The sequence below is a fragment of the Acinonyx jubatus genome, chromosome E4 (genome assembly GCF_027475565.1).
Source record: "Acinonyx jubatus isolate Ajub_Pintada_27869175 chromosome E4, VMU_Ajub_asm_v1.0, whole genome shotgun sequence".
In the NCBI taxonomy this organism is placed as follows: Eukaryota; Metazoa; Chordata; class Mammalia; order Carnivora; family Felidae; genus Acinonyx; species Acinonyx jubatus.
The window spans coordinates 50,160,139-50,187,170 of record NC_069395.1 but is presented as its reverse complement, the minus strand read 5'-3'; the positions used below and the strand labels follow the sequence as shown (position 1 = coordinate 50,187,170).

The window sequence follows — 27,032 nt, the reverse complement described above, 5'->3', positions numbered from 1 at the left end:
CAGGAAAGGCTGATCTTCTGAGTAGAGTAAGAAATGACATCCAACTGGATCTTTGGGGGCTATTGAAAGTTTAAAGTCAGAAACTTGTAGGGTAGAAAATTGGAAGGAGTTGACATCTTTAGTAATACCAATGTTTGTTAGGCACTTTCACTGTTCTGGATACGTAGCTGAGAAATGTGCCTTTTTATGGCCTCTCACTTAGGTTGTAGGCACGCCGTTATCCTCACTGGTTGCCCTGGAGTCTGCCCCAGACGACACTGGCCACGGGGCAGAGCCCACGTTGGAATCCGTGTTTGTCACCTACAGAGCCTTCCCTCTTCACCGTATAGAGTTTAGTCTGCAGAAAAGAAACTTGAACTCATCTTGGCAGCTCCTGGACAGAGTCTCTGCTGGATGACTTGGTGGGGGGGGGGCACCTGACAAGCTTTGGGGTTTGCACTTCTGTCTGCCCCCAGCCGTGGCTGCGATCTATAGGAAGGCTGGCCTGGGTGGGCATTTAAGAAGGGTGTATTTCCTCTTCCACAGGCCTGTTGCCTTTCTTGAAGACATCTGGGGGGCATATTCATTTTGAAATATTTTACACGTGGGCCATATTTCAGCAATTAAATAACATGAGTACCTTCAGAATGTAGAATTGGGGCTAAAACCTGGAGTTCTGTATCAGAGCTGACCTGAACACAGGAAATACGTATTTTATGATGGTTAATAGACCATCAACTAATAGCTGTTATTAGTATGAAAAGTTTTTGTTAGTTATAATAAATAGACTACTCAACGTTGCTCTATCTTGCATGATTCCTTCCAGATGGAGTTAGTGACTTGGGGGAGTGACTCACTTTCTGTTTGCAGCTGGTTGGTTACATGTCCCTTAGGTTTCAGTGGGGATGTGATGGGTCTGGGGGCACAGTTGGTGAGAATAGGAGTCCTCGGGGATCTGTGGAAAGTACCTGAGCATTGGCAAAATCAGAGCCTACACCTGGCTGCTGCTATCAGCTGGGGCCACTTTGGAGGCACCGGCCCCTCAGCCAGGGGAGACTTTAGGAAAAGACCTAAGGAAGATCTTCCTTGACTCCAGAGAAACCGCTGAATGGCCTCATCAGGAGAAGTCTGGTGGTGTTGTGTTGGGAGTCATATCCTCATTGGTATGTATTTATATCCTCCACGAAGAGGCTGTGCGGCATAGTGACTCAGTGGGCTCTGGAGACAGGTGGTTGTTTTCAAGGTGCGTAAGCCCAGGTGAGGTGCCTAAACGCTCTTTGCCTTGGTTTCCCTTCTCAAAATGAGGATCAGGTGCACCTGGGTGGCTCAGTCAGTTAAGCGTGTGACTCTTGGTTTTGGCCCAGGTCACGATCTCATGGTTTCGTGAGTTTGCGCTCTGCGTCGGCTTGCTGGGGATTCCCTCTCCTCTCTCTGCCCCTTCCCTGCTCGCACTGTCTCTTTCTCAGGTACGTAAATAAACTAAAAAAATAAAAATAAAAAAAGGAGAAAGTGGAGCTATCTCATAGGTTACTTGTTGGATTAAATGAGATAGTTTATGAACGTTGCTTAGTAGGTGTCTATTGACTAGTAGATGCCACACTGAGCACATGGTATGTGCTTAATAAATGTTAAATGGTTTTATTATTCTTCATTTGAAAATGGAGATAATAAAAGGCCCTACCTCACAGAACTTTTGTGAGGATTATATATATATATATATATATATATATATATATATATAAATATATATATATAAATAAATAAAGTGACCAGGATGGTGCTTGCCATATTGTAAGCAATAAGTGTTAGTTATTGTTATTAATAATGTTATTATTACCATCTTGAGGGAATTACTAAATTTTAAGATTCTAGCACAGTAGCAAATTTAAAAACTACTCCGATTTAAATATTTTCATACTAATACCATGTGTTCTGATATTTGATTTGCTAAACATATGACAGTGACATGTTGTATAGGACACCTTTGCCACTCTAATGACAGAACTCAAAAACTCCCCTGTTGCTGCCCATCAGTGTTCCAGTGGAGTTGTCTTTGAATATATGGCTTTCTTTAAGGATTAAAATAAATGGGGGTGTCCATTGCTAAAGTATACTTGACTCTGAGATATTTATGAGAGCACTGGCTGTGTGTGTGTGTGTGTGTGTGTGTGTGTGTGTTAAATAACTGAGAAAACAATTAGGAAAACAGTGGGCTGAAAATTAGAGAAGCTCAAGTGTGACCTGGAAGAAAGCTTAGAGGTTTTCTATTCCGATGTTTCCAGTTTACAGACAACTCCCAGGAGTTGGTTAACTTGCCCACGGTCAGGCAGCTATTTCGTGGCAGAGCGGTGGCCTAGTCATTGGCCAGTGCTCATTTGGTGATTGGCTATTTGATGTGTTAGGGTCATCGGGGTTGACGGAGCTGGGACCAGAAGCTAGCTCCGCTCCGTTATGTCTGGCTCCATGGGGTCCTCTGAGGGGCTAAGTGAGGGGATCTACGGACGGGCCCCAGTCCATGACCAACCACTGTTACACTATCATCTGGTCTTCGGACACCTGCAGGATAATGAAGAAAGAACGCTGTATGCAGAATCAAAAGATCCCGGGCCCACCCCCGGCTCCACTTTTCTCCCCGCAGCAGTGGACACACTGCATCGGGTTTCCTGAGGTAGCATTTGCATGCAGTTACCTTTCTCCGAGTTTTGACAAATGCGTGTAGTCCTGCATCGTCACCATAATCAGGATAGAGAACAGTCCCCCCACCCCAGAGTCCCATTGTGCTTTTTGTCTTCAGCTTTTCTCCCCCAGTTACCAACTTCTGACCACCACTGATCTTTTCTGTCTCTATAGTTTGGCCTTTTCCAGAATGTCATATAAATGGGATCACATAGGACATGACCTTTGGAGTCTGGCTTCTTCCACTTTAGCAGAATGCATTTAAGGTATGTCCTGGCTGCATTCTTAGTTTCCACAGGTCTTTGGGTAAATTGCTTAGCTTTCAGCCTCAGTGTCCTCATCTGTAAAATGGACATACCACTTGCCTTGCCTTTGTGCCGTTATAGATGGGAAGAAAGAATGAACACAGATGTGCACGAGGTCAGAGGAGAAGCAAGTATACGGTCTTCCTGTTCTTTTTGTTACGAGACTGTCTTTTGAGCAGACTCTACTTGGAAAGGCAGTCCTGATTGACGCATAAACCCAGGAGAGCTTTTGTTCCTCTGGTGAGCAGAGCACGTTCCAGCATCACTGTGAAACTCTCCCCAGCCGAAGGGCTCCACAAGCTGGTCCCAAGGCTTGAAATGTTACAAGAAGCACTTTCCCATTAGGGACTGTCAGCAGGGGAAATAGATCTCTGACATGTTGTCTCCACCACGCAACCCCCAAGGGGTGGAGGAGCCTAACCTGGGATGAAAGGCACTTAGAAAAACACTACCGTTAGCACTGATAATAATTTATAATCGTAATAGTAGCGTGGAAAAAAATATGACTATCTAACACACGGAGCACCAGACAGTTTGACAAAAAGATAGGGCCTCCCTTGGCTCAAAATACACAGGGAGTAGGAAATGCAGATTTGCGTTTCCATCTGAGTGCCGTGTGAATCTGAGTTACGGAACACATATGACCAACATATATTCCCTGGGCATTTTTGCCTGGATGTGGAACCGGAGAGGCCAGTCTTCCATCCCGGTCTTCCTATTCAGTTGGTATGTAGATACCAAAACAGTAAGACAGGTGCATACCAGAGGAGGGAAAACCTGGACTGGGATTCAGGAGACCTGGATGCTGTGTCTGGCCCTGCTGTTATTTGTGTGATTTCTTTCTTGTTTCCTCACCCACAAAAGAGGGGGCTGTGGTAGGTCACCCTAGAGGCATCTCAAGTGACCCCTTGAAAGTTAGGGCCCCTGACTCCCAGCTCTGAGCACCGGAGCAAAGGGCGCAGAAAGCAACAGCCCTGAGCCTTCGAGTGAAATCTTTCAGAGAAGCTCACTCTTTCCAGCACTAGCTGAATAAGATTCCAATAAACATATTGCTGAAATGTTTGTTTCCGGGTGTCATTTTAGACTGCAAGTAGCGAAAACAGATCCGGCTCCTATATATAGATACTGCATTTGGTTGTGTTCTGGGAGGCTTTTATTATTACGCTCCCTGGCCGGCTCCCAGCTGAGCTTTTCCCTCAGGGGATCGCATTTTGGAATCAGATAGTCAGAGAGGATCAGTGACCATCTTAAGGGGTCCCATCCCACCCCCCACCCCCCACCCCTCTCTCTCCTCCCTAACGCTCTACACTGCAGGTGGATGCCAACGTGGACTGGCTCCTCCCCGTGCTCCAAGACTCTTAATAATAATGACAATGCTAATGGAAACTGACCAGCCCCACTATGGCAGCAAATACAAACAGTAACAGCCCTGCCGGTCCCTGGGCTTAAGGGAAACATAGTATCATTTGGGTTGAAATCAAAGTGCAGATTGTCATAAACAGCTCAACCTTTAGGTAAGAGGAGCCAGGGCCCTCTGTGGACAGAAGCAAAGAAAGAGGCTACCAAGCATTAAGGGTGGCTTTTTTGAGGGGGAGGGGGATGGGTGTCTGAGTTGGACTGGAGTATTCTCCAGGGGAAGATAATGCTGGCAACAAAAAGTGAATGAAGGAAGGTGGAGGTGGGTGTGGAGGAAGGGTGCAGGTAGGGAAGGAGGAGGAAATGGGGGTTTACTTAAAGAGACAACATTGAACCCTGGCAATCTGATTTTCTGAAACGTGTCTGATCACTAGAGCGAGCCCCTCCACTGAGTGTCCTTTGTTTTCTGTGCATAAAATCCAATCTCTGCCTCCTTTTGCAGTGGCTCTCCTCACCTGCCCCTCTGATTTCCTTGTGTTTTGCCATCATGGCTCTAACTGCCTTCCTGGTCTCCATATTTTATGTGCCTCACCGCCTCTTCCCCTGTTTTCCTTCCTTTCGGTCTCATTCTTCCCTCCTCTCTTCCCTGCTTTTCTTCTTCAGCCCTTTCTCCTTCCAGACTCTTCTCTTTTCCCTTCGCCCCCACCCCCCCTCCTTCCATTTCACTCCTTTCCTCCTCAACCCGCCCCTCCCCCCTTCCCCCTTGCCCTCCTCTCTCCTCCCTCCTCTCTCTTCCCTTCCTTCTCCTTTCCCCTCGCCCCTCTGTCCTTCTCCCCTTCTTTCCCTCTCTCTCCGTCCCCATGTCCCCATCCCCTCCCCTCTCCCCCTCTCTTGTCTCCTTCCCCTTCCCTCCCTCTCGGTCCTTGTTTATCTCTAAGCTCCAATTTCTCGCCTCATAGATTTACCTGCAGAACAAGACACCGCTCCTCTTGCAAAAACTGTTTAAGAAATCCATATCCTCTCCCTTCATTGCTTGGGCATTTCAGAAATGATATTCCTCCCCCAGCTACCCCCGTCAAAATAAAATAAATTCAGCCAGCTCCTGCTGTGTGTCCTTAAATCCATTCCCTCTGGCTTTGCTGGTTTGAAAGCCTGTACCCTAGAAGGGGCCTCCTGCATTTGCTGGCAACCCTGCTCGAGTCTGATCGCCACAGATAGTGCTTTGGAGTGAAAAAAAGGGGGAAAAACCCTCTCGTTGGAGATTTCAAAACAGATTCTACCCGCTTTCCAATCTGTGCACTTGCGGAGTGGCAGGACTTGGGGAAGAGGAGTAGGGGCTCCGGTGCTGGTGCTTGTCATAAACAAATAAGCCACAAAATTTGTGTATATATAAATGTGCGTTGCCTTTGGCGTATGTGGTGTCTCCCTCCCTGGCATCCCGGGTGGGTGCCGGGCACGGCACGTCTGACTTCTCTCACACTTTTGCTGGGGCATGATGTGCATGTGTGATGGAATTGAGGAGGGGGCTGCTGTGCGTGTGTGTGTGTGTGTGTGTGTGTGTGTGTGTGTGTGTGTTTTATCTGATCCACTTGACAGATTATTTGAATCCAGCCCACCTTTCCGCACATGTCAAACAGATGGGATCATTGTTACAAGCCTTGAGAGAGCCGTGGCTGAGCGGTGGGTAAGGCAGGGAGGGGGAGAGGGGAGGGGGCCGAGGGGAGAGAGGGGCACCTTCTAGTAGCTTTGTGTTTTCACACGTTGGAACTGACAGGAGCCCTTCTTCTCCGTGGGGGGGGGTGCTTTGGGGGGTCTGGGGTTGATGAGGGGTGGGATGGAAAGGAGAGCGAGAGGTGGGGTGTTGGTGGGCAGGGTTATGATGTCACAGCAAAAGTTACAACAGGAGGAAAACACAGAAATGGTTCAACATTTTTTTTTTTAAACTTTGGACTGCCAAGAGCTGAAGGAGAGTGGTGAGCAAAGGAATGAAGGGGAGAGAGAGAAACTAAACTGGAAGCTTGAGTTTTGTGTAGCTTCTTGAAACCTTATGAATGGATTACTGGCAGCTGAGATCCAGGAGAGACCTATAGGGACTGCAGGATCATTCACACATTAACAGGGGAGAAAAGCAGGCGGGATCCTTCCTTGCTGTGTTACCCCTCCTTCCTGAAATGAATGGTATGGAACCTTTTTCTGAGGGTCATGGGGGGTGGCAGGAGGGAGGGGGAAGTTTTCTTCTTTTCTTACCTGAGTATCTTTTCTTCATTTACACTAAGGTCCCTCTCCTTCCTTCCTTTCCTTCCTGGCGTTTCTCCCTCTCTCTCCTCTCTCTTTCTCTCTCTCTCTCTTTTTCTCTCCCTCCCTCCCCCTTCCCGCTCCCTTGCCCTGTCCTTCTCTCTCTCCCTTTCCTGTGCTTTTCTGTCTTTCTCTACCTCACCCTCTCCTCCCTTCCAAAGCCCCAAACTCTTTTGAGCTGCTTCATGGTGGTTGGGGGCAGGGGGGAGGGCAGTAAAAAAGAAGAAGAAAAAAGGACTAAGTCAGAAGGAGTGAAGGGAGACAGGAAAATGAGAAGAGGAAAAAAGGCAGTCTGGGATCGAGGGATTTCTGTTGAGTAATATCCACGTGCCTGAACTGATCTCCTCTTTGGGGACTGACTTTGAGGCTCCAGAGGATGCTGCAAAGGGGAGCTGGGCATGCCAGGGAGCGGGTGATTAGGGCACAGCACTCTGAAAGCAAACGAGTCAGTTCTTAGCAGGGGTAGAGGAGTTTAGAAGGCGGTGAGGAGTCTCAAGGCAAAAGAGGCAGTGCGATCGTACTCCAAAGTATGTGGGCTGCGTGTTTTATGTGTGGGCAACACAAGCAGGGGGTTTAGAACCGTAAGTAATTTTTCTTAGTGAATGAAGGACCCAGTCTGTTTCTCTCCCTGTTCTGTACCCACCTGTGGTCAAACATCCTCACCTGTGTCAAGAATTCACAACCATGGTCTCGGTGTGCACATATGTGTGTGAGTGTGCATACACACGTACATGTGTTTGGGGGGTGGGACTCCCTGAGATAGCCTGCTTCGAGGCAAGCATTATGACAGAGGCTGGAGACACGTTATTTACTTCCCCAGCCTATCCATTCATTGGAAATCAATTGGAAAAAATAGCTGCTTGGGTTTAGCTGTTCATTTTTGTAAATTACTTATTTTGAGCATCTCATTTGCTTATTTGCACAGTCGGCATATGGTGACTTTTGGTAACTTCAGAGCGAGGAACTTCGGAGAGAATAGGAAGATCTATGGAGTACGATTCATGGCATTTCCATTTAATGCTTCTTAGGTCAGATGCGTCCATTTCTCCTTTCTCCCACTGTCCAGTGTAAAGTGAATTTGGGGCATTGTTCTTTTGAATCCCAAATGATTGAAGTAGGAAAAAGAAAATACAGGAGGCTTGTGGCAAAACAAAAGAGAGAGAAGCAAGTGGTCCCTGAGAGGCTGGTGGGGGGTTATTAGACAGTAAGCAGATCTGTTCACAACACGTGTGCGAGTGTGTGTGTGTGTGTGTGTGTGTGTGTGTGTGTGTGTGTGAGGGAGAGAGAGACAGAGAGAGAATACACACCAAAAAGACTGCTCCAAGACAGTATTGATTGTTATTGATTGTGTAGGCTGCGGCTGCTGGAGGAGAAAGCCCGAGATGTTTACCGGGGAAACCGGAAGTCATGCCTGTCCCCAGTGCCTCAGTGAGGTGGAGAGGTTGTCAGGAGGAAGGAGGGGCAGGGAGGAGGTGGAGTGATACATCGAACTTATTAGCTTTGACATCATCATCGTCTTTAAATGAAACAAACAAGACGATAATTACTGGCAGAGGGAGAGGGAGAGAGGAGAGCAGGAGGCACCAGAGAGAACAGGTCCCCTGAAGTACACGCTCTTCTGCCTCTCTTTCCCATCTTCCCAGGGACCCACGAGACTCCCAGAAGGTGAAGTCAAGGGCTGTCAGACTCATCAGGTTATTAGGACACCAGACTGGCTTCCCCAAGGAGAACTTCACGGAGACTTACAACATACCAACAAGTTGGAAGGGGATTAGAAAACCTTCACCACTCCACACGCCCAAGCACCGGGCTGAGGGAAACACTGTGACCTGCACAGGCAGACTGGCAGCTGGATTGGCATCTGGCTGAGGAGGACATCTGGAGAGCAAAAGCTAAGTACCAGCTTGGAATTTTGTGCCCCCAGAATCCTTTTGCATTTTTAGAGAATAAGCATCAAATTCTGTGTCTCTGTATGCAAGTTCTTCTCGCGATTTGTTTGAAGGTTGCTCTATCTTAGGTTAAGGGCTACGAAAAGAACGTAACTCCTAGGGAAGGAAGAAGGAGAAAGCCATGAAAATTAGAAGATCAGCGTCCTTTGAATGACTTCAGGTAGCCAGGGGTATGTGTTGGTGAGGGAGTGTGTGTTTGAGAGGGACTTGGCTCACCTCCATCCGTGGGTCCCTCCTGTAGTATCAGCGAGGGGAGGGGCCGGTGAAGAAGGGACAGAAAAAGAAAGAAACCTGAGCCGTGTGGGAGGAGGTTCAGAGGAACCCGGAGAAATGAACTTCGTGCTGCACGGACTAAACTAGAGCCAGGAGAAGCAGGTCAGGGGAGAAGGGAGAGGGCAGCACAGCTCACGCAGCACAGTGCCCCGCGCAGGGAGCCGGAAGACGCACTCCCTGGGTGCTGCTGCTCCCGCAAGTTTGGTCCCTGAACGAAAACAGTTTCCCCGGTGACTGCGAATCCACTGCTAGCCTTCTCCTCCTCTTCTCCCCCATCACTCCGGTGTGGTACCCAGAAGTTGACTTCTGGTTCTGTGTAAAGAGCTGGGGGAGGTATGATGGGCCCAAAGATCCTGAGAATAAGCCTGGTGATTCTGGCCGGGTGGGCGCTCGGCACTGCCGGCTCTGAGCCGGGCTGGACACGCAAGAGGTCCCTGGCTCAGAGGGGACGCCTGAATCAGTTGCTGTCGGAAGGAGAACGCTGTTGGCTGGGGGCCAGGCCGCCAAGACCCAGAGCCGCTCCCCAGCATCATCTTTTTGGGGTCTACCCCAGCAGGCCTGGGGACTACCTGAGGCCCTACCCTGTGGGGGGGGAGGGAACCCGCCCCGCGGGACGCAGTGAGCCAGCTGCCACGGGGGCTGCAAGCCCAGCTGGAGGTGTGGGGCTGAGGGGCACAGCTGAGCAGCCAGCCGCCTCGTGGGACAGGGATGGTCCCGCTGGGCGGTCTGAGCTGCGGGGAGATGATGACACTTATCTTGGTGATGGAGGATCCAAGGAGTCTCTAGGTGAGGCTGGGACTCGCGAACGCTCGGCCATGGCTGCCACGGCTGCTACCACCTTCGTGGGCCCAAAGGAACCCAAACCAGAGACCCAAAGCAAGGGCCGGGCCAAGACCAGGCGTCGTCGTCGCCAGGTGGTGAAGGGGCAGGTAGGGGCCGTGCAGGGAGAGCCCGGTGTCTCTCCCCATCGTCTCCGGCCGCGGCCGAAGCATCCCCTTGTGCACGGGGTCAGAACGAGTCCGTCGGAGGACGGCATCCAGAAGGGTGGAGGGGACCCCTCCTGGGAAGCAGAGTCCCAGGGAGGACTGCCTGTCTTGTATTTCTCCGGGAGGCGGGGGCGGCTCCTGCTGCGTCCAGAAGTGCTGGCTGAGATTCCCCGGGAGGCGTTCACAGTGGAAGCCTGGGTGAGACCGGAGGGAGGACAGAACAACCCAGCCATCATTGCAGGTAACGGCCCACTCCTGGGCTCTCCGTGGTCTTTGGGGGACGGCTGGCTTCACGTTTGACGGGGTTAGGTGAAGCGGGCACAGAGAGGAAGGGGGCAGGGGCAGGAAAGCCGGGAAGAGGTGGCCAGGGAGAGAGGGGGAAGGGCTCTTATTCATCAGCACGGCCGGACTCCAGACATCATCCACGATAATGACTCTAACCACAAGAGCATTGTCCCAATGAGTATTGATCTCCTGTGGTTCTGTACATGGATGGCGCTTGCACTTAGCAGACCTTCGGCTCACTCCCTACCCCTCCTTAAAGAGGAAGGTCTCTGGGTCTTTGTCAATGGGGAAGAGGTATCGCCCTCTATTTCCCGTAGCCTGGGCACCTTTGATGCTGCACGTGAGGACCTGAGGACAAGGACCCGTTCAGTGAGCCAGGCCCGGGGTAGGGGTAGGGGGTGCCGGGCCGGCCGTGGGAGGGGCAGGGCTGGGCTGCGGGAGGACAAGGTTGCCAGGTGCACAGCCATAAATCCTGGCAGTTCCCCATTGCTTGGAGCAGCCCTGGAACTTTGCAGAAAACCACTATCTGGCCCAGGTCCTGGCATCCCTGTTGCCTGTCCTAACGGTCACGTATCCAGCCTGAGAACAGCGGGGTCTGCTGGAAAAGGTGGGCACTCCCACGCCAGGCCGCTGGTGTTGTTTGAGGACGTAAAAAGGAACCGTGTAGAACTCTCTGGTTTTGGTCAGAGGTAACATCTCAGAACTCTACCCGTGTGTATCTTGCACTATACCCAGATCTTGGCTTTCACGGAAAGTCACCCAGAAGGACAAAGAAAAGGATGGCATTAGGAACAACTATTCTGTGGCCTTCCTGAGGTTTCCAGCAAGCGGTGGGAGTTAGACCTGTAGGTCACCGTGTACGGTCTCATTATCCCTTTGGGTGCCCCCCATGATAGAGCCTCACACCAGGCTGGGCACATAGTGGATCCATTGTAATCTCATTAGTTTGTATCATCTACGATGCCCTTTGATGTTTGCCAGTCCTGTTTGCATCGATGGGGAAACCAAACCACAGGAGGTGTGCCAGACGCAGAGTGGGAGCGGAACCCCTGAGCTCCTGAGGTGCTTGACAGCTCCCCAGATTAAAAACTTCTCAGGTTGCCGGATGCCTACAAATAAGTTTCAGCCTGGAGAAAGAAACCTGGAGGGAGGGAACCTCTTTCAGTGGGGGTGTTGCTGGAACATCCCTTCTGGACACGCTGTCTCCCCCTCTTTGGCTGCAATTTCTCCTTTGGAAGCTGGGATTCCCAGACACTGAGCACTCTAGAGTCTTGTGGTTTTGCTTTATTTTAGTTTTGGGTGGGAGAGGGGGCGAGAGGAGGGAAGAGAGAAGGGGCTGGGCTGTGAGATAGGTGGTGGCAGAGAGAGAGAAGGAAATCCTTATTCTGGGGCCAAATGGAAGAAATAATGAGATGATTATCTGATCAGAGTTGGCAGCTTCACACCTTTTCCCAGATGACATCTTCTTGCTGCCTCATCTCGCTTCCTAGTGCCCATCTGCCAGGGAAACTGTGCTTGCAGTCTAGACCGAGACCCACGACTCCGCTTCCCCCGCCTCCTGCAGTAGCCACAGAGGGACCTGGGATCAGTTCCCTGGCTGTGAAGAATTAGAGAAGACTCCAACAGGAATATATGAGCGAGGCTCTCAGAGACTGTTGCTTTCAGTTATGAAAACCCAGAGCTGAGGGAAGAGATTCAGGCCTGTGGGTGCCTGCCCTCTGTCCTATCCCTTCCGTGTCCTGTCTCGTGCCCTGCAGAGAGTGGCATCCTGAGCTGATTCCAGTTCCGGTGCTCCGTGGGGCACGTCCCCACCAGCCCCCAGTGCATCTCCCTCCCTCGCCCACCTGTCCACCACCAGCCACCCTCCCTCCTCAAATGCCATGGCACACACACTCCGATCCTTCTCCGAAGTGCCCCTCTGAACTCCCTCACGTCCCCAAGCATGTAAAATTAGGCAGGAAATCTTTTGCAGACAGTGTAGCCTCTGGGGCTTCTCCCTCTTGAAATCAAAGTGGACCCCTGTGGTGTACTGGTATTTCCCCTTTAGGTCCACACCAGGAAGGTTGAGGGCAGGGACTACCCAGGTCTAGCTCCTCTCCACCTTCTGCCCTCTATCTTTCTTCAGAGTTGTGCACATCAGAACATCTTCAGGAAAGATTTAGGGTAAAAGTCTGGGAAAGATGGGGGCTGGGAATGACGCCTTCCTTCTTTAGGATTTTAGCGGCCGGGCTCCTGAGGGCATAGGCGTCTTTGTCTACTCACTGTGCTTAGCTCCTGTGGGCCCTGGCTGAGAGACACGAGGTGGCCAAAGGAAGGCCTCCTTGGGGATAAAGGTCTCTGATTGGTTCTAACTTGCTTACTCCTATCAACAGACCAGGCCATCTCCCCTCTCTTACCCAGCACTGGCCCTGTGGCAGGTCACTGCCTGTACCTGGGCCGGTGGGCCTTCACCTGTGCAGAATAACAATTAGATCGTGTGCCTGGGAGCTAAATGTAATTCAGCCTTTGAAGTTCTGCTGCACCACTGAGGATAATCTGAGGTGCTAGAAGACTTGACTCCCATGCTCTTTCCCAATGGCTCTCAAAGCTCAGCTTCTACCCACTTAGCTCCCAGTTCTTAGTCTCCCAAACTTGGGGCATTTTCCGTTCAGCAGAGACATCAAGCCATTCAGCCACACTGGCCATGGTGAAGGACCCCGCCCAAGAGATGTGGGACCTCAGGGAGTACTTCGCACGCAGGGCACTAGGTGGCAGTGTTGCTTCATGCACAGGAGAGGAGGCGGCTCCAGGGAAGCCACGTAGTGGGGAATGTGTCTGGTTTCCTGGGTTGGTGCCCCTGCCCTGGCCTCTGGGTTGTCTTGTTTCATCCCCTCCCAGGGTGTTGTTGGTAGGCATCCCTTAGGGTCGGCTTCATGCAAGTATTTTTTGCAGGACCTGTGTGATAGGGCTAAGGTGGCATTTTGGGGGTTATGACCACCCTGCACTTGTAGCAACTAGTAAAGAAAACAAAATCAACTGGAGTTACCTCCCCCTCCACCCCAAACTCCCACGTTCTTCCAAAATAGGAAGTTGAACTCCAGAATGGATTGCCAGAATCCTTTTATTTACGGCCAAGGGCAATGCAGGCCTCAGCCTTTCGGTGCTGAGCTTCTCTCTGGCCCCTAAAGGGGGCGTGATGGTGCCGACTCCCTACCCCCCACCCCAGAGGTAGGCACCCCCAAAGTTGCCTGTTGCCTGTGCTCTGAAGCAGGGCAGTGGAGACCTAGGAAACGGGCGTGTGCAGCTGCTCCAGCGTAGAGGCCTCCCTAAAAGTCACTTCTCAAGGGCCTGGCAATTTAGGGACGTGGGGCCAAGGAGGAGTAGCCTGAGGTCAGGAGCCCATTTGGTTGGACTTTTGGAACTCAGCAGTGGACAGAAGCCAAATTCTGTCCCGTCCTGATGAAATCCTTAAGCTCCAGCACCCACCCCTGAAACCATCCTGTTCCTTTCCCTCCTTCTCAACTTCCTTTCCCCTCCTTCAACCCCAGCGTACACAGAAGAGAGACTTTTAATAGGTTCCTCCTCACCCATAATTGATTTCAAATGTTCCCTGCAGTCGCCCAGCTGAGTAACCACCTGCAGCTCCAAGTTGCAGGAGACTGAGTCAGTAAGTCCATGGCAGGATTAGAGCCTGGGCCCACGTTTCTTCATTCAACAAATATTTACTGAGCGCCTTGCCATGCAAAGCCCGGCAGGGCACTGTAGGGAATACAAAGATGTCTAAGAAACTGTCCCTGACTTGAAGACCTATCTTCCTCCTCTGAGGATCCAAGTTTCAGAGCATATCCCAGTACAGACCTGGGGAGTCAGACCGGCCTGGCCTCAGATCCCACTTCTGACACTTACCAGCGCTCTGTTCTCGCAATCCGTTGAACTGATTGGAGCCTTGGTTTCCTCACATTGAGAAATGAGATAATGTCTTGCGTTGTTTACGTAAGTCATATATGTAAAGTGCCCAACACGGGGCTTGGCCCATGGTACTTATGACATAGTATTAATAGCGGGAGAGAGTCATCACTAAGCGCAGTGGGCATGAACCTGCTCATCTTTGGTTCTACCCACTAACCTGTAATTTTTCCTTAGGTGGGATGTTAATTTTCACTTCTTAGGAATTTAGTGAGCTAATCTGTGAGACAGGAATGATGGTAAATAGGAATTTTCACAAGATGGTTTCAAGATGATTGAGAACACTAGAATCAGATGCTTAAAAGAACTCTGTTTTTTAAAATCATGTGTTCTTTTTAGCTTGAGCAGTACTATTTTGAATGAACTGGACAGTGGCACTGAAGCTTCTTTGGCATCCCAAACCTTTTTGAGAATCTGATGAAAGCTGTCCTTACTCCTCAGAAAAATGTACATGTTCACATAGTTGACACAACTTTCAGCCCTTTTTGGGTTTTCTTGAGGGCTAGTGTCTAACTGGCCTTGTTTAGGCACCTTGATGACTCTGTGTTTTGTTTTGAATGACATCTAAGAAATGCGGTTTCACGGGATGCTAAGACACCCCGTGTCTCCCAAGAAGGGAGCTGCATCCTCAGGGTAAGAAGTTTCATTGTGCAGAGCACGGAGCTTCACAGAAGACAGGTTCCCATACGCAGAAGTGTCAGTGTAGACGTGAAGAGAATTTAAAAGGGCTATATGTGCTCTGTCCCCCTTTATCCAGTCTTAATGACAGGGCAAGAGCTACATACATACCTTTCTCCGAGCTCCTCTGAGAATGAGGAGTCTGTGACCATCTCCCTCAGCTGCCTCTTCGTATGTGACAATAGCGGTCAAAGTCGGAGTGTTTGCCCTCATGGGACCCTAAGGAGTTACCCATTTCCTTCCACATTATAGCCCTGCTCCCTGGACCGGGACCCGGATGTACAGCAAAGTTATAGCACCCCTACCCTTTGCATGGAAGAGCCATGGACGCACATGCCGACGACAGTCCCTGGGGGTGGGTTTGCCCACCTTGGCGAGGACGAGATACCTGAGCGTGCTTGTGTGGACGAGGCATGTGCCCTGATGGTTGTAAGTTAGCATCTGCCCATGGGGACTTTGTATCTTGTGCCTGTATGCCCCTCCAGAAGGGAGGCGACGTCAAGTGTGAGAAGTGAAATGGGCTGTTACTCCGTCCCTCCTTTCACCGCTGCCTGCTGAGCCCCCTGGCCATGCAGCCTTCCCGATTCCCTGTGTGAGGGTGATCTCTGCTTCCCCACTTCCATAGCCCTTCGGGTGTGGTTTCCTGGGGGCACACATTGCTTCCTGCCTCGTTAGCTCTGGCACATATCTCGTTTCTATCTGCTGAAATTTCCTCAGGAGCCAAATTCATGTCTGATTCACTTTTGCCATCCCCAGATATCCAGCACGGTGTTAGGCTGTCACTTACGTTTGCAGGACACGTAAGGTAGACATTCGATTCCTGGACACCCATTAGGGATGAGAAAAATGGTGAGAGGAACTTCCTGAAACCAGCGGCTCTTTGGAGAACGGGGCCGTGGCTCTCAAATTTCGCTTTTGCTGACTATAGAGGTGCATCAAGAGCTTGGAAGAGGAGCTGCCGGGTGCGGGGCCCCCTCCCACCTTCAAGGGAGCAGCCCCTTTCTTCGGGCAGGGTTCCTCAGCCCAAACAGTAGCCTTCCACCAAACCTCCCTTCCCTCTTTCCTTCCTTCCGGGTCAGACTGGCAGCATGGACTGATGGCTCCCCCAGCCTTTTCAGGCTCCCATCCTATTCTCTCTCGTAGTTGTTGCCCCTAATTAATTAATCGTACATCGGTCCCATCTTCGCACCTGCTTTTTGCACTGACGCAGCTAACTAACACAAATGCAGATTCTGATTCAGTAGGTCTGGGGCAGCCTGAGATGCTGCATTTCTAACAGACTCCTAGGTGATCCTGCTGGTGTGGGGACCGTATTTAAGTAGCAAGACTCTAGACTTGTGAGTCTAGAGCAACGGTCAGCAAGCTTTTTCTGTAAAGGAACAGTAGTAAATGGCTTAGGTTTTGCAGGCCATACTCTGTTGCTGCTATTCTGTCATTAGAGTATGTGAGTGGCCTCGGACGATTTGTAGATGAACGAATGTGCCTGTGTTTCAGTAAAACTTTATTTACAAGAACAGGTGGCACGCCAGAGTTTGCTGCCCTGTGGTATTAAGGGCACTTCCTGTATGCCATCTGTCTCCCACAGCCCTCTGTTGCTTTGCTTCCTAGCTCTGTGCTGTCCAGAATAATACCAACCTAGGGGCTATGGCAGTATCCACACCTTCTTTTCAAGTAAAAACAAAACTTCCCGGAGATTTCCTTCCCACAGGCAACAAGTCCTGCGAATTTCTTGGTCTGAGCATTCCAGGTGGAGTTTATAGTGACTTATTTTCTATTTAAAAAAATAGCATTGAAATATAACTTCTATACCATCACGTTTAAACTCTACAATTAATGGTTTTTCTTTTTTAAGAATTGGGAGACTTTTATCAATCTAAGTTTAGAAGGTTTCATTCTACCCTGAAGAGACTCTGTCGCCCTTCACAGTCACTCCCCATCTCCCTCCTCACCTTCCCTTATCCACCACCACCAGAGACACTGCTAATCTCTTTTCTGCCTCGACAGATTTGCCTATTCTGGGCGTTTGGTATCTGAACCTGGCTTCTTTCACTGGAGGCTGATCATGTTTAACATGTGCCAGAGTTTCATTCCTTCTTATTTGCTGAGTAATAGTCCGTAGATCTATCACCCTGTGTTCATCCATTCTTCGGTTGATGGACACTGTGGTGGCCTCCACTTCTCGGCCACTGTGAACACAGCTGCTATGAACGTTGTGCACAGGTGGACTTCCGTTTTTATTTCTTTCGGGTGTATCACTCTGTGTTTAACATTTTGAGGCACTGCCAGACCACTTTCCAAAGTGGCTGCACCATTTTGCAATCCCCAGCCATGCGTGAGGGTTTGGTTTTACATTTCTGACCCTGGAAGTGAAAAGGGTTCCTGCGACTTCACTGGTGATTAGGGCCGTTGCTTACATCTGATGGCACCTGGTGGTCCTTGAGAACTGTGCTGTTGTCTTGTGTGGTGGGTAGAGACACCTGGATTCTGGTGCTGAGGTCTCTGCAGTCACAGGGAACCCTTACTGGTGGAGGCGGATGCTGTCATCAGGCTCCCTCCTCCAGCTTCTCAAGGGCACCCTAAAGTGGCCCTTTCTTCCCTGAACCCAGCTCTGCATGGAAGGAGCTCTCCTTTGGCCTGAATTGCATTGCTTTCTACTTTCCACACACACACACACACACACACACACACACACACACACACACACACGAGCCCTAAATTACATGCACATGGGGAACATTCAGGCCCCCAGCAGGCATAGTACATCAGACTGTGATGGGGCAGCACCTTCAGAAAGAAAAGGAGAAGAGAAACAGAGGAGGAGGAAAAATAAAGCCCGTATGGCTCCCTCACAATGCCCTGAACTTTCTCTTGGGTTCCAGCTTTGGGTTCATTGCTGTCACCCTGTGAGCCATTCTGTTCAGGGCCTAGTGTCTGACTCACAAGGGGCAGATTTGGGGCTTAGGGGCCGCCCAGGTATCTGTTGGGGGAAGGAGAGTCACTTCCCAGTGGTAGCACAGAGGAGTTTCCTCTGAGTACGACCATGTGACCATCCTCCTTGTCACACTCCAGCGTCAGTGCCTGACCCCTGTTATTATCAGTTATTATTAGGGCCTTTCCTGTCCTCACCCGCAGCCTTAAGTTAGTGCCTCTTAGCCCTTCTACGATCTCAGGGAGACAAGATCCTGAGGACGGGCTTTGAGTGACCTGCGCGGTGCCATTAGCCGCTCTCTCCCCGTCCTCTGTTAGCCGTGTGTCCTCTCCCAGTTCTCAAGGATGACCCGGGACCCATGGGGACTCTTGGCATTGCCCTTGGCTGGAGCACAGGTTGTCAAGTTGGAAATGCTAAGGAGTGTCAGGGCTGGGAACCAGGAATCCCCTTTGGCAGCCCAAATAAACTCATCCGCTGTTTGTCACCTGCAACACTTTGTCCTTCCTCTCTGCCCTATCCTTCATGCTCTTCTTTATTGTTCCTCTGTGGCTGCCCCTCAGAGTCATTCAGAAATGTGTGCTCTTGGCTCCTTCTTGTTCCCATCGTAGCCTGCTCCTCAGGGAGGCCAAATAAAGAGGAGAGGGAGGCTGCACCTTAGTTTGGATTCTGAACGTCCGTTAGCTTCAGTTCCTGATGCCATAAACAGATACATAAACTCCATGCTTCTGCTCTCCAGTACATGGAATCTGGTTACTCTCAGGGCTCGTTGCATCATACACACCGTGACCCTGGCACCTTCCAGAAAGCATATCTTAGGCTAAGTTTGTGTCTGAGAAGTAACAACATCCTCTCTTTCCCATGTTCACTGCCTACTTTAAAACAATCCTGTTCTTTGAATTTATTTATTTATTCAGGGATTTTTAAAAACTTTTTTCTAATGAAATTTATTGTCAAATTGGTTTCCATACAACACCCAGTGCTCATCCCAACAGGCGCCCTCCTCAATACCCATCTCCCACTCCCCATCAACCCTCGTTTGTTCTCAGTTTTTAAGAGTCTCTTATGCTTTGGCTCCCTAACATTTTTTTTTCTCCTTCCCCTCCCCCATGGTCTTCTAATAAGTTTCTCAGGATCCACATAAGAGTGAAACCATATGGTATCTGTCTTTCTCTGTATGGCTTATTTCACTTAGCGTAACACTCTCCAGTTCCATCCATGTTGCTACAGAAGGCCACATTTCATTCTTTCTCATTGCCACATAGTACTCCATTGTGTATATAAACCACAATTTCTTTATCCATTCGTCAGTTGATGGACATTTAAGCTCTTTCCATAATTTGGCTATTGTTGAGAGTGCTGCTATACACATTGGGGTACAAGTGCCCCTATGCATCAGTACTCCTGTATCCCTTGGGTAAATTCCTAGCAGTGCTACTGCTGGGTCATAGGGTAGGTCTATTTTTAATTTTTTTGAGGAACCTCCACACTGTTTTCCAGAGTGGCTGCACCAGTTTGCATTCCCACCAACAGTGCAAGAGGGTTCCCGTTTCTCCACGTCCTCTCCAGCATCTATAGTCTCCTGGTTTGTTCATTTTGGCCACTCTGACTGGCGTGAGGTGATATCTGAGTGTGGTTTTGATTTGTATTTCCCTGATGAGGAGCGACGTTGAGCATCTTTTCATGTGCCTGTTGGCCATCCGGATGTCTTCTTTAGAGAAGTGTCTATTCATGTTTTCTGCCCATTTCTTCACTGGGTTATTTGTTTTTCGGGTGTGGAGTTTGGTGAGCTCTTTATAGATTTTGATACTAGCCCTTTGTCCGATATGTTATTTGCAAATATCTTTTCCCATTCCGTTGGTTGCCTTTTAGTTTTGTTGGTTGTTTCCTTTGCTGTGCAGAAGCTTCATGAGGTCCCAATAGCTCATTTTTGCTTTTACTTCCCTTGCCTTTGGGGATGTGTCAAGTAAGAAATTGCTGCGGCTGAGGTCAGAGAGGACTTTTCCTGCTTTCTCCTCTAGGGTTTTGATGGTTTCCTGTCTCACATTCAGGTCCTTTATCCATTTTGAGTTTGTTTTTGTGAATGGTGTGAGAAAGTGGTCTAGTTTCATCCTTCTGCATGTTGCTGTCCAGTTCTCCCAGCACCATTTGTTAAAGAGACTGTCTTTTTTCCATCGGATGTTCTTTCCTGCTTTGTCAAAGATGAGTTGGCCACACGTTTGTGGGTCTAGTTGTGGGGTTTCTATTCTATTCCATCGGTCTATGTGTCTGTTTTTGTGCCAATACCATGCTGTCTTGATGATTACAGCTTTGTAGTAGAGGCTAAAGTCTGGGATTGTGATGCCTCCCGCTTTGGTCTTCTTCTTCAAAATTACTTTGGCTGTTCGGGGCCTTTTGTGGTTCCATGTGAATTTTAGGATTGCTTGTTCTAGCTTCGAGAAGAATGCTGGTGCAATTTTGATTGGGATTGCATTGAATGTGTAGATAGCTTTGGGTAGTATTGACATTTTAACAATATTTATTCTTCCAATCCATGAGCATGGAATGTTTTCCAAGTTAGTTGATATATAGTATAATAATGATTACAGGAATGGAATTTAGTGATTCATCAGTTATACCTAACACCCAGCTCTCATCCCAGCAAGTGCCCTCTTTAATGCCCATTGCCCATTTAGTCCATCCCCCCACCCAACAACCCCTCCACCAGCCCTCTGTTTGTTCTCTGTATTTAAGAGTCTCTCCTGCTTTGTCTGCTTCTCTGTTTTTATCTTATTTTTGCTCCTCCTATCCTGTGTTCATCTGTTTGAATTTTTTTAAAAAAGAGAACATCCAGGAAATAAATCCAGCGGCCAAACGAAAACATCCCAGTTGTCTTTATGAGGCAGCAATGAGTGGTGATGTAACACGGTTCTGCCCGAATATACAGTATGGTCACGGGACCCCCGAGTCTCAGAACATTTGAACTTGACATGGCAACCAGTTGGGATACCAAGACTAGTCATTTAGCTCATTTCTGGATTAGAAGTCCAGTTACTAATCAGAGGGGAAGTCACAGAGTTCAAAAGTTAATCAATCCGTTCGTGAGTCATCAGTTGGGCGGTGACTCACCATTTGTTCATTTTCGTACAGATCATTGCTGTACATTTTAGGAAGGTTAGGGAGGAACGGAGGTAGCTGGGTTCTGTTTGCTTCTTCCTCCACTCATATATTCACTCATCCAGTATATTGAGCTTCCGTCAGGCGAAGTTTCAGGCGTTGGACCGTGTGCTGGAGAAGCAAAGATGGGGAAGCCAGGGACTGCCTGGAAGGCGCTCTGTGCCCAGCGCGCAGACCTGTAACTAATGATCACAGCCCAGCCGCTGGCCAGGGCCGGTTTACCCCGAGGAGCCTGAGGGTTCCCTACGGCTAGGGAAGGAGAGCTGGTGACCAGAGAGGCAGAGGAGGCCTGGGAGGCAGCATAATTGGGGAAAGGGAAGAGGATGGGTTCCCAACATGTCAGATGGTGCAGGGGTGGCCAACTGGCAGGCCTGACGTGGGCTCGCTTAGATCCAGCAGTTAGAACATCACTGGTGGCTGGGGCGCCTGGGTGGCTCAGCCGGTTCAGTGTCTGACTCGTGGTTTCAGCTCAGGTCATGGTCTCACAGTTTGTGGGCTTGAGCCCTGGATCCTCTGTCTCCTTCCCTCTCTCTCTCTGCCCCTCTCCCGCTCATGTGCGCATGCGTGCTCTCTCTCTCAAGAAATAAAAGAAACATTAAAAAAATTCTTTAAAAGAATATCACTGGTGGCTTGAGAGAGAGAGAGTTTCCACTCCAGAGTTGGGGTCCTGGGAGGGGACGTCCCATTACAGTGAGTGGAAATATGAATGAATGGCTGGAGGGTGAAGACAGAGAGCCGAGTCTTTTTTTGAAAAATTTTTAAATGTGTTTATTTGTTTTTGAGAGAGAGAGAGACAGAGCATAAGCAGGGGAGGGGCAGAGGGAGAGGCAGACACAGAATCTGAAACAGGCTCCAGGCTCTGAGCTGTCAACACAGAGCCCGACGCGGGGCTCGAACTCATGAACCACGAGATCGTGACCTGAGCCGAAGTTGGATGCTTAACTGACTGAGCCCCCAGGTGCCCTGAGAGCAGAGTCTTGTGCACTCTCTACAGAAACCCAGCTGTGAGGGAAGGGGGTGAATGTCAGAAACAGACGCAGGTTCAGAGAGATTTCATTTCAAGGTAAGAGAGATCCAAGTCTCCAGGTCTTATTATAAAGCACTAGTAATCTAAAGGAGGACACAGCGGGGGCACCTGGGTGGCTCAGCCAGTTAGGCATTTGACTTCAGCTTAGGTCATGATCTCACAGTCTGTGAGATTAAGCCCCATGTCTGGATCTGCACTGACAGTGTGGAGCCTACCTGGGATTCTCCCTCTCTCCCTCTCTCTCTGCCCCTCCCCCACTTGCTCTCTCTCTCTTTCTCTCTCTCTCTCTCTCTCTCTCTCTCTCAAAATAGATGAACTTAAAAAGGAAAAACCCTAGTAATCTAAAGTAGGACACAACATAAATGCAGGGGAAAATAGCGGAAGGTGAAGTAACAAATATAAAGTGTGCACACACAGGCCCCAGTCATGCCAAGACCTTACTGAAGAAGTTTTTATTTGACAATAACTCATGTAGTACTTTGTGCCAGGCCTGACTGTGGTCACCACACAAGCCTGAACACATGTGCTCCTTAGAACAAGTCGAGGAAGTGGCTGGAGGAGCTGGAGCACAGAGCAGAATAGGATAGGACGCTGCCCAAGATCACACAGCCTATTCATGCAGCCCCAGGATCAGAACCTGAGCACTCTGTTCCTAGACGACACGCTTTTGCCCACTGGGCCAAGCAGTCTCTAACTTCTATGGCAGGAGCAGGAAGGAGTGGAGGGCCCAGCCTATCCCAACTGAACCCTTCCCTGTTTTGTTGTTTTGTTTTTTGTTTTTGCTCTCAGCAAAGGGCTCCATCCACACAGGCCAGCACTTGGGAGTTCCTGTCCCACATGGAGACCCCTCGCCCCTACCATCCACAATATATATCCCATATAATACCAGGAACCAGTCACCAAATCATGGCTACTTTACCTAGACAGTATCTTTCGGACATGTGCGGCCCCTACCTTCCTTTTGGCCACATTAATTGCGGACGTCTCTCACCTGACGGATCGATTCATCCCTCGGCTAATTGCACCAAAGGGAGTTTTCTCAAATAGAAAGCAGCTCAAGTCACTTTCCTGCCCTGACCCTTGGGTGACCACACTGTGTGCTCAGGGTCAAGTTTTGCTGCCTTCATTTGCCACGCGGGACCCTACTTATGCCCTCAGACTCGTCACTGCCCTCCAGGATTGACACACACTCACAAACCCATTCCCATACACACACACACGCACACACACGCACACACACATACTCACTCAGTTAATTCCTCCAACACCAGACTACAAGCAGTGACACAGATATACCACTCTTTCCCAGACCTCTGGCCTCTGGCCTCTGCCCTTTGCCCTTTTCCTCCCAACAGAAAACCGTTTCCCCAAACCCACATTCATCTAACTTAGTCTAAGTCACTTCCTGGCTTTTTAGTTAATATGATTTCCTCCAGGAAATCTTCCTTGGTCTCACTGACCAAGGTAGGTTTGTCCTCTGCCGGGTTCTCCCAGTAACCTGTACTCAGCCTTATGAAGACACTCAGAGCAACTTCCCGTAATTCCCATTCCACGTTTATTTATTCAATAGATACTTACTGGGTTCCTACTGTGTGCCAGGCACTGTGCTGGGGGCTGATGTGAAACGGACACACGTGGCCCCTACTCCTGTGCCATTTCTCTCCTGGGCCAGCTCCCCACTGAGCTATAGGCTGCTTGAGGTCAGGGGTTGTCCTTTGTACATGGCTGCACCCATGGCACTGGGTGCATTATCAGCAAATAAAGCTCATCCAGCACATGTTTGATGAGCATGAATGGATGGGTGAACACACGAAGGGCGAGATGTAGGTCTTGATGCAGACTGTAGAGCGAATTCTGTCTGGAAGTAGACACAGGAAGCATGGTAATCTCCAAGTCCTATTGATTTAGAAGGTGGCCAAGAGGTTTTAAATTCACTCAACAATACCCTAGAAGGAGTGGTTACTCTCAGCCCCCACTTCAACTTCCTCAACTCCCCAAATCTATCAATACTTGAGAGATACTGACCAAGATCTAGTCTCCTAGAAAAACTGGGTATGATTGCAACTTGGTTTAACTATAATTCTTTCTTTTTGTTTTTGTAAGTTTATTTATTTTGAGAGAGAGCATGTATGCAAGTGGGGAGGAGGGCAGAGAGAGAGAGAAAGAGAGAATCCCAAGCAGGCTCCACACTGTCATTGTGGAGCCCGAAGCAAGGGTTCAAACTCACAAATTGTGAGATCATGACCTGAGCTGAAATCAAGAGTCAGAAGCTTAACTGACTGAGCCACCCAGGTGCCCCTAACTATGATTATTTCTAAATTTTCAGAAATTATCTCTTCTATTTATTTGCTTCCTCTGGTTTGAACATATGATCTCTTTCTCATTCTCTCCCTAGAACTTTTGTTTTGTGCTTCTGTTAACATTAGAGAAAGGAAGGGATAGAGAGTATACCTAGGGAAAGTTAATCTTGTTAATCTGAAGGAGAGGCCAAGAAGGGACCTGGAAACTTTCCTTGGGTTCCAAGTATTTCCAGCCTTTGCTCCTTCTCTGGTTCCCTAAAAATCTGGAGTTATCACAAAGGTTTTTTTTTTTAGGGGGTGGAATTCTTTTAACATAAAACACAGGCGGTACCTAGCTCCATTATTTTTAATCTATTCACTCACTAATTTATTTATTTGACAGATATTTATTGAATACAAAGTAGGTATTCAAGAACTATTTTGAAATAAGTTCCAACTTTATGGAGAATAATAATAAACACTAGCCATAGCAGAGATGTATTTTAGACATTGTTTGTTTCAAGGCACATTAATAATTTGAAATAATTGCACAATAGAATATCCTTATAATCCTTACGATTCTAGCCTGTGGCATGCGTCCTGTGGATAGAGGTAATCTTGGGCACGGCTCCCTCCCTGGGTGTGGCAGTCTTACTTCGCCCTTGGACAGAGTGCTGAGTGTCACTGGCCTGACCTTAGCCAGGAGCAGCCATGGCAGAGGAGGGGATGTGAGCAGGTGGCCCCACCCCTTCTGGCTTTCTGCCCACGGCAAGGTCTGGGAACTTAGGAGAGACGTGCCATATGCTGGCTGCAGAAAGCCAGGCAGGAAGGAGGAAGGTACCTGCTGACCTTGCTGTTCCTGGAACTTCTGTCACCATCCCTCCTCCTGGCCCTGCCTCCCACCTGACTGCAGACTTCCAGTCTTTTCTCTAGTCCAGAACCATGGTGGCTTCCACCTCCTGCTCAAGTTCAAGCTACTCAGCTCAGTGGCGGGAGCCCTCTGATTGCCTGCAGGCTTCTGGGGGCTTGGCTGGATCTTGATCATGTATGTGTCACCCCAGCACCCAAGACAGGGTCTAGAGTGGAGTGGGCACTTTGAATAGAATGAATTGAGAATAATCTAGCCACTTTGCACACACAGAACCTGCTCTCTCCTCACTCCCAGAGTCAACCGCTTTCCCAAGTCAGGGAAGTCTTATCTCTCCCCTCCACATGACCCCCCTCTTACCAGCTCCTGGCCTCTGCACAAACGGACTCCCTACGTGAAAGGCCCTACCTCGATCTCTTCCTGCATCTAAATTCTTTCTTTTCCTTTTTTTATTTTTTTTAAATTCTTTCCTTAATGTAGTGGTTAGGAATTCAGGATCTGCAGGCAGGTGTTCTGGGCTTAAGCTCTTGACTAACTGTGTGAACTTGGCAGGTTAAAGTCCCCTCATTGGTAAAACTGGCATCACGACCATTTCTCTTTCATAGAATTGCCGTGATGATTAAATGAATTAATGCACAGCATGTGCTTAGCGCTGTGCCTGGGGCATAGCGTGAGGTCGGTCAGTGCTAGTTGCTATTTTCATCCTTCCATGGTGATGCGGTAGCACGGGAAGGACCCAAAGCCTTCAAGACCCTGCCAGCTGATCAGACCGGGGCTGGCTCGTGCCCCTCTTCTCTGAGGCCTCCTCTGTCCATTTTGGTCCATGCAGATTTGCTTTTTCCTGAGCTCCTACGCATAGATGTGCATGTAGATTTACTGTGACACAGTTGGGCATTGAATTACTTGTAGCGAAATCTTGATACACTGGATTCCAACTACCCAGTATCCTCAACTAACCATCATGTTTTAGTGGTTCCACTTTTTTAGGAGATAGAAGCATATGACTGCAAGATGAATTCAAAGGAGGGATCTAGTAGAAACAAAACCTGCCCATCAAAATGTAGGTTCAGCTCAATCCTTTCTACCCTCTGTGGACTGTCACAGGATGTGTAACAGTGAGAAGTGATGAGAAGGATGCGGACCTTGAAGTCCTTCAGGATGAGCCTAGAGATCCCAGGCATGGACTCTCAGAACAACATGGGCCTGGTGACAACCCAGCCCAGCCTCTACTTCACAGATGGGAACATGAGGCCCAGAGAGGGAAAGGCACTTTCCAGACATCACACAGCAGTAGGCTGGGACCAGATACCAAGTTTTTTGGTTCCCAGTTTGGTACTATTTCAACTCTTCCAGGTTGCTTTTGGTCAATTTAAGTTTCTTGTTGGATGGGGAGCCTGGGTGGCTCAGTCGGTTAAGCTTCCGACTTCAGCTCAGGTCATGCTCTCACGGTTCCTGAGTTCCAGCCCCGTGTCGGGCTCTGTGCTGACAGCTCAGAGCCTGGAGCCTGCTTCCAATTCTGTGTCTCCCTCTCTGTCTCTGCCACTCCCCTGCTCACACTCTCTCTCTCTCAAAAATAAATAATAAACATTAAAAAAAATTAAATTTCGTAGTGGAAAACAGAAGAAAACATTTTAGAAAGACTTTCAATAAGAAAGGGAAAAAAATATGATTTTAGTCCTCATTTAACCTGAAATGCCAATTAATCACCCATTTTCCTTGTTCTTTCTCTTTTGCATGCAGAGGCCAGGCAGCCAAAGCTGTGTCACAGCAGGGCTTGACTCATAGGTCAGCTTGAAGTGTTCTCTTTGAACACTGGGCTCTGAAGACTCACCTGGATTTAATTTGAGAACACACACCCCGAAGTCTGGTTTTTTCTCAGACTTTCAAACTGGTGGAAAAGGGAGCTCTGAGCCTTTAGGGTCTGATCGGCATAATATTTGGGTTTTGTGGGCCTTTGCACCCTAGAAAGCGGTCAGGGTCTCTGTGGGTTAATTTGTGACCACACGGCAGAGGCAAAAACGTTCAGATAGTATTAAGTAAACATAGACA

General features: G+C 49.1%; 1 protein-coding gene across 3 annotated transcripts in view; it reads left to right on the top strand.

Annotated features, from left to right (window-relative positions):
- PAPPA2 (pappalysin 2) overlaps nt 1-27,032 on the top strand; it is a 525,758-nt gene that overhangs the window by 246,327 nt on the left and 252,399 nt on the right. The window contains exons 1-3 of one of the 3 annotated variants that reach the window (XM_027074271.2): nt 1,337-1,445; nt 2,830-2,921; nt 8,255-10,060. In XM_027074271.2, coding sequence (XP_026930072.2) covers nt 9,169-10,060 — 892 coding nt within the window. In that variant the 5' untranslated portion in view covers nt 1,337-1,445; nt 2,830-2,921; nt 8,255-9,168. Of the gene's footprint in view, nt 1-1,336; nt 1,446-2,829; nt 2,922-6,287; nt 6,495-8,254; nt 10,061-27,032 lie in introns of those variants that run through there. The other 2 variants (XM_053208873.1, XM_015064277.3) reach the window with 2 other exon arrangements.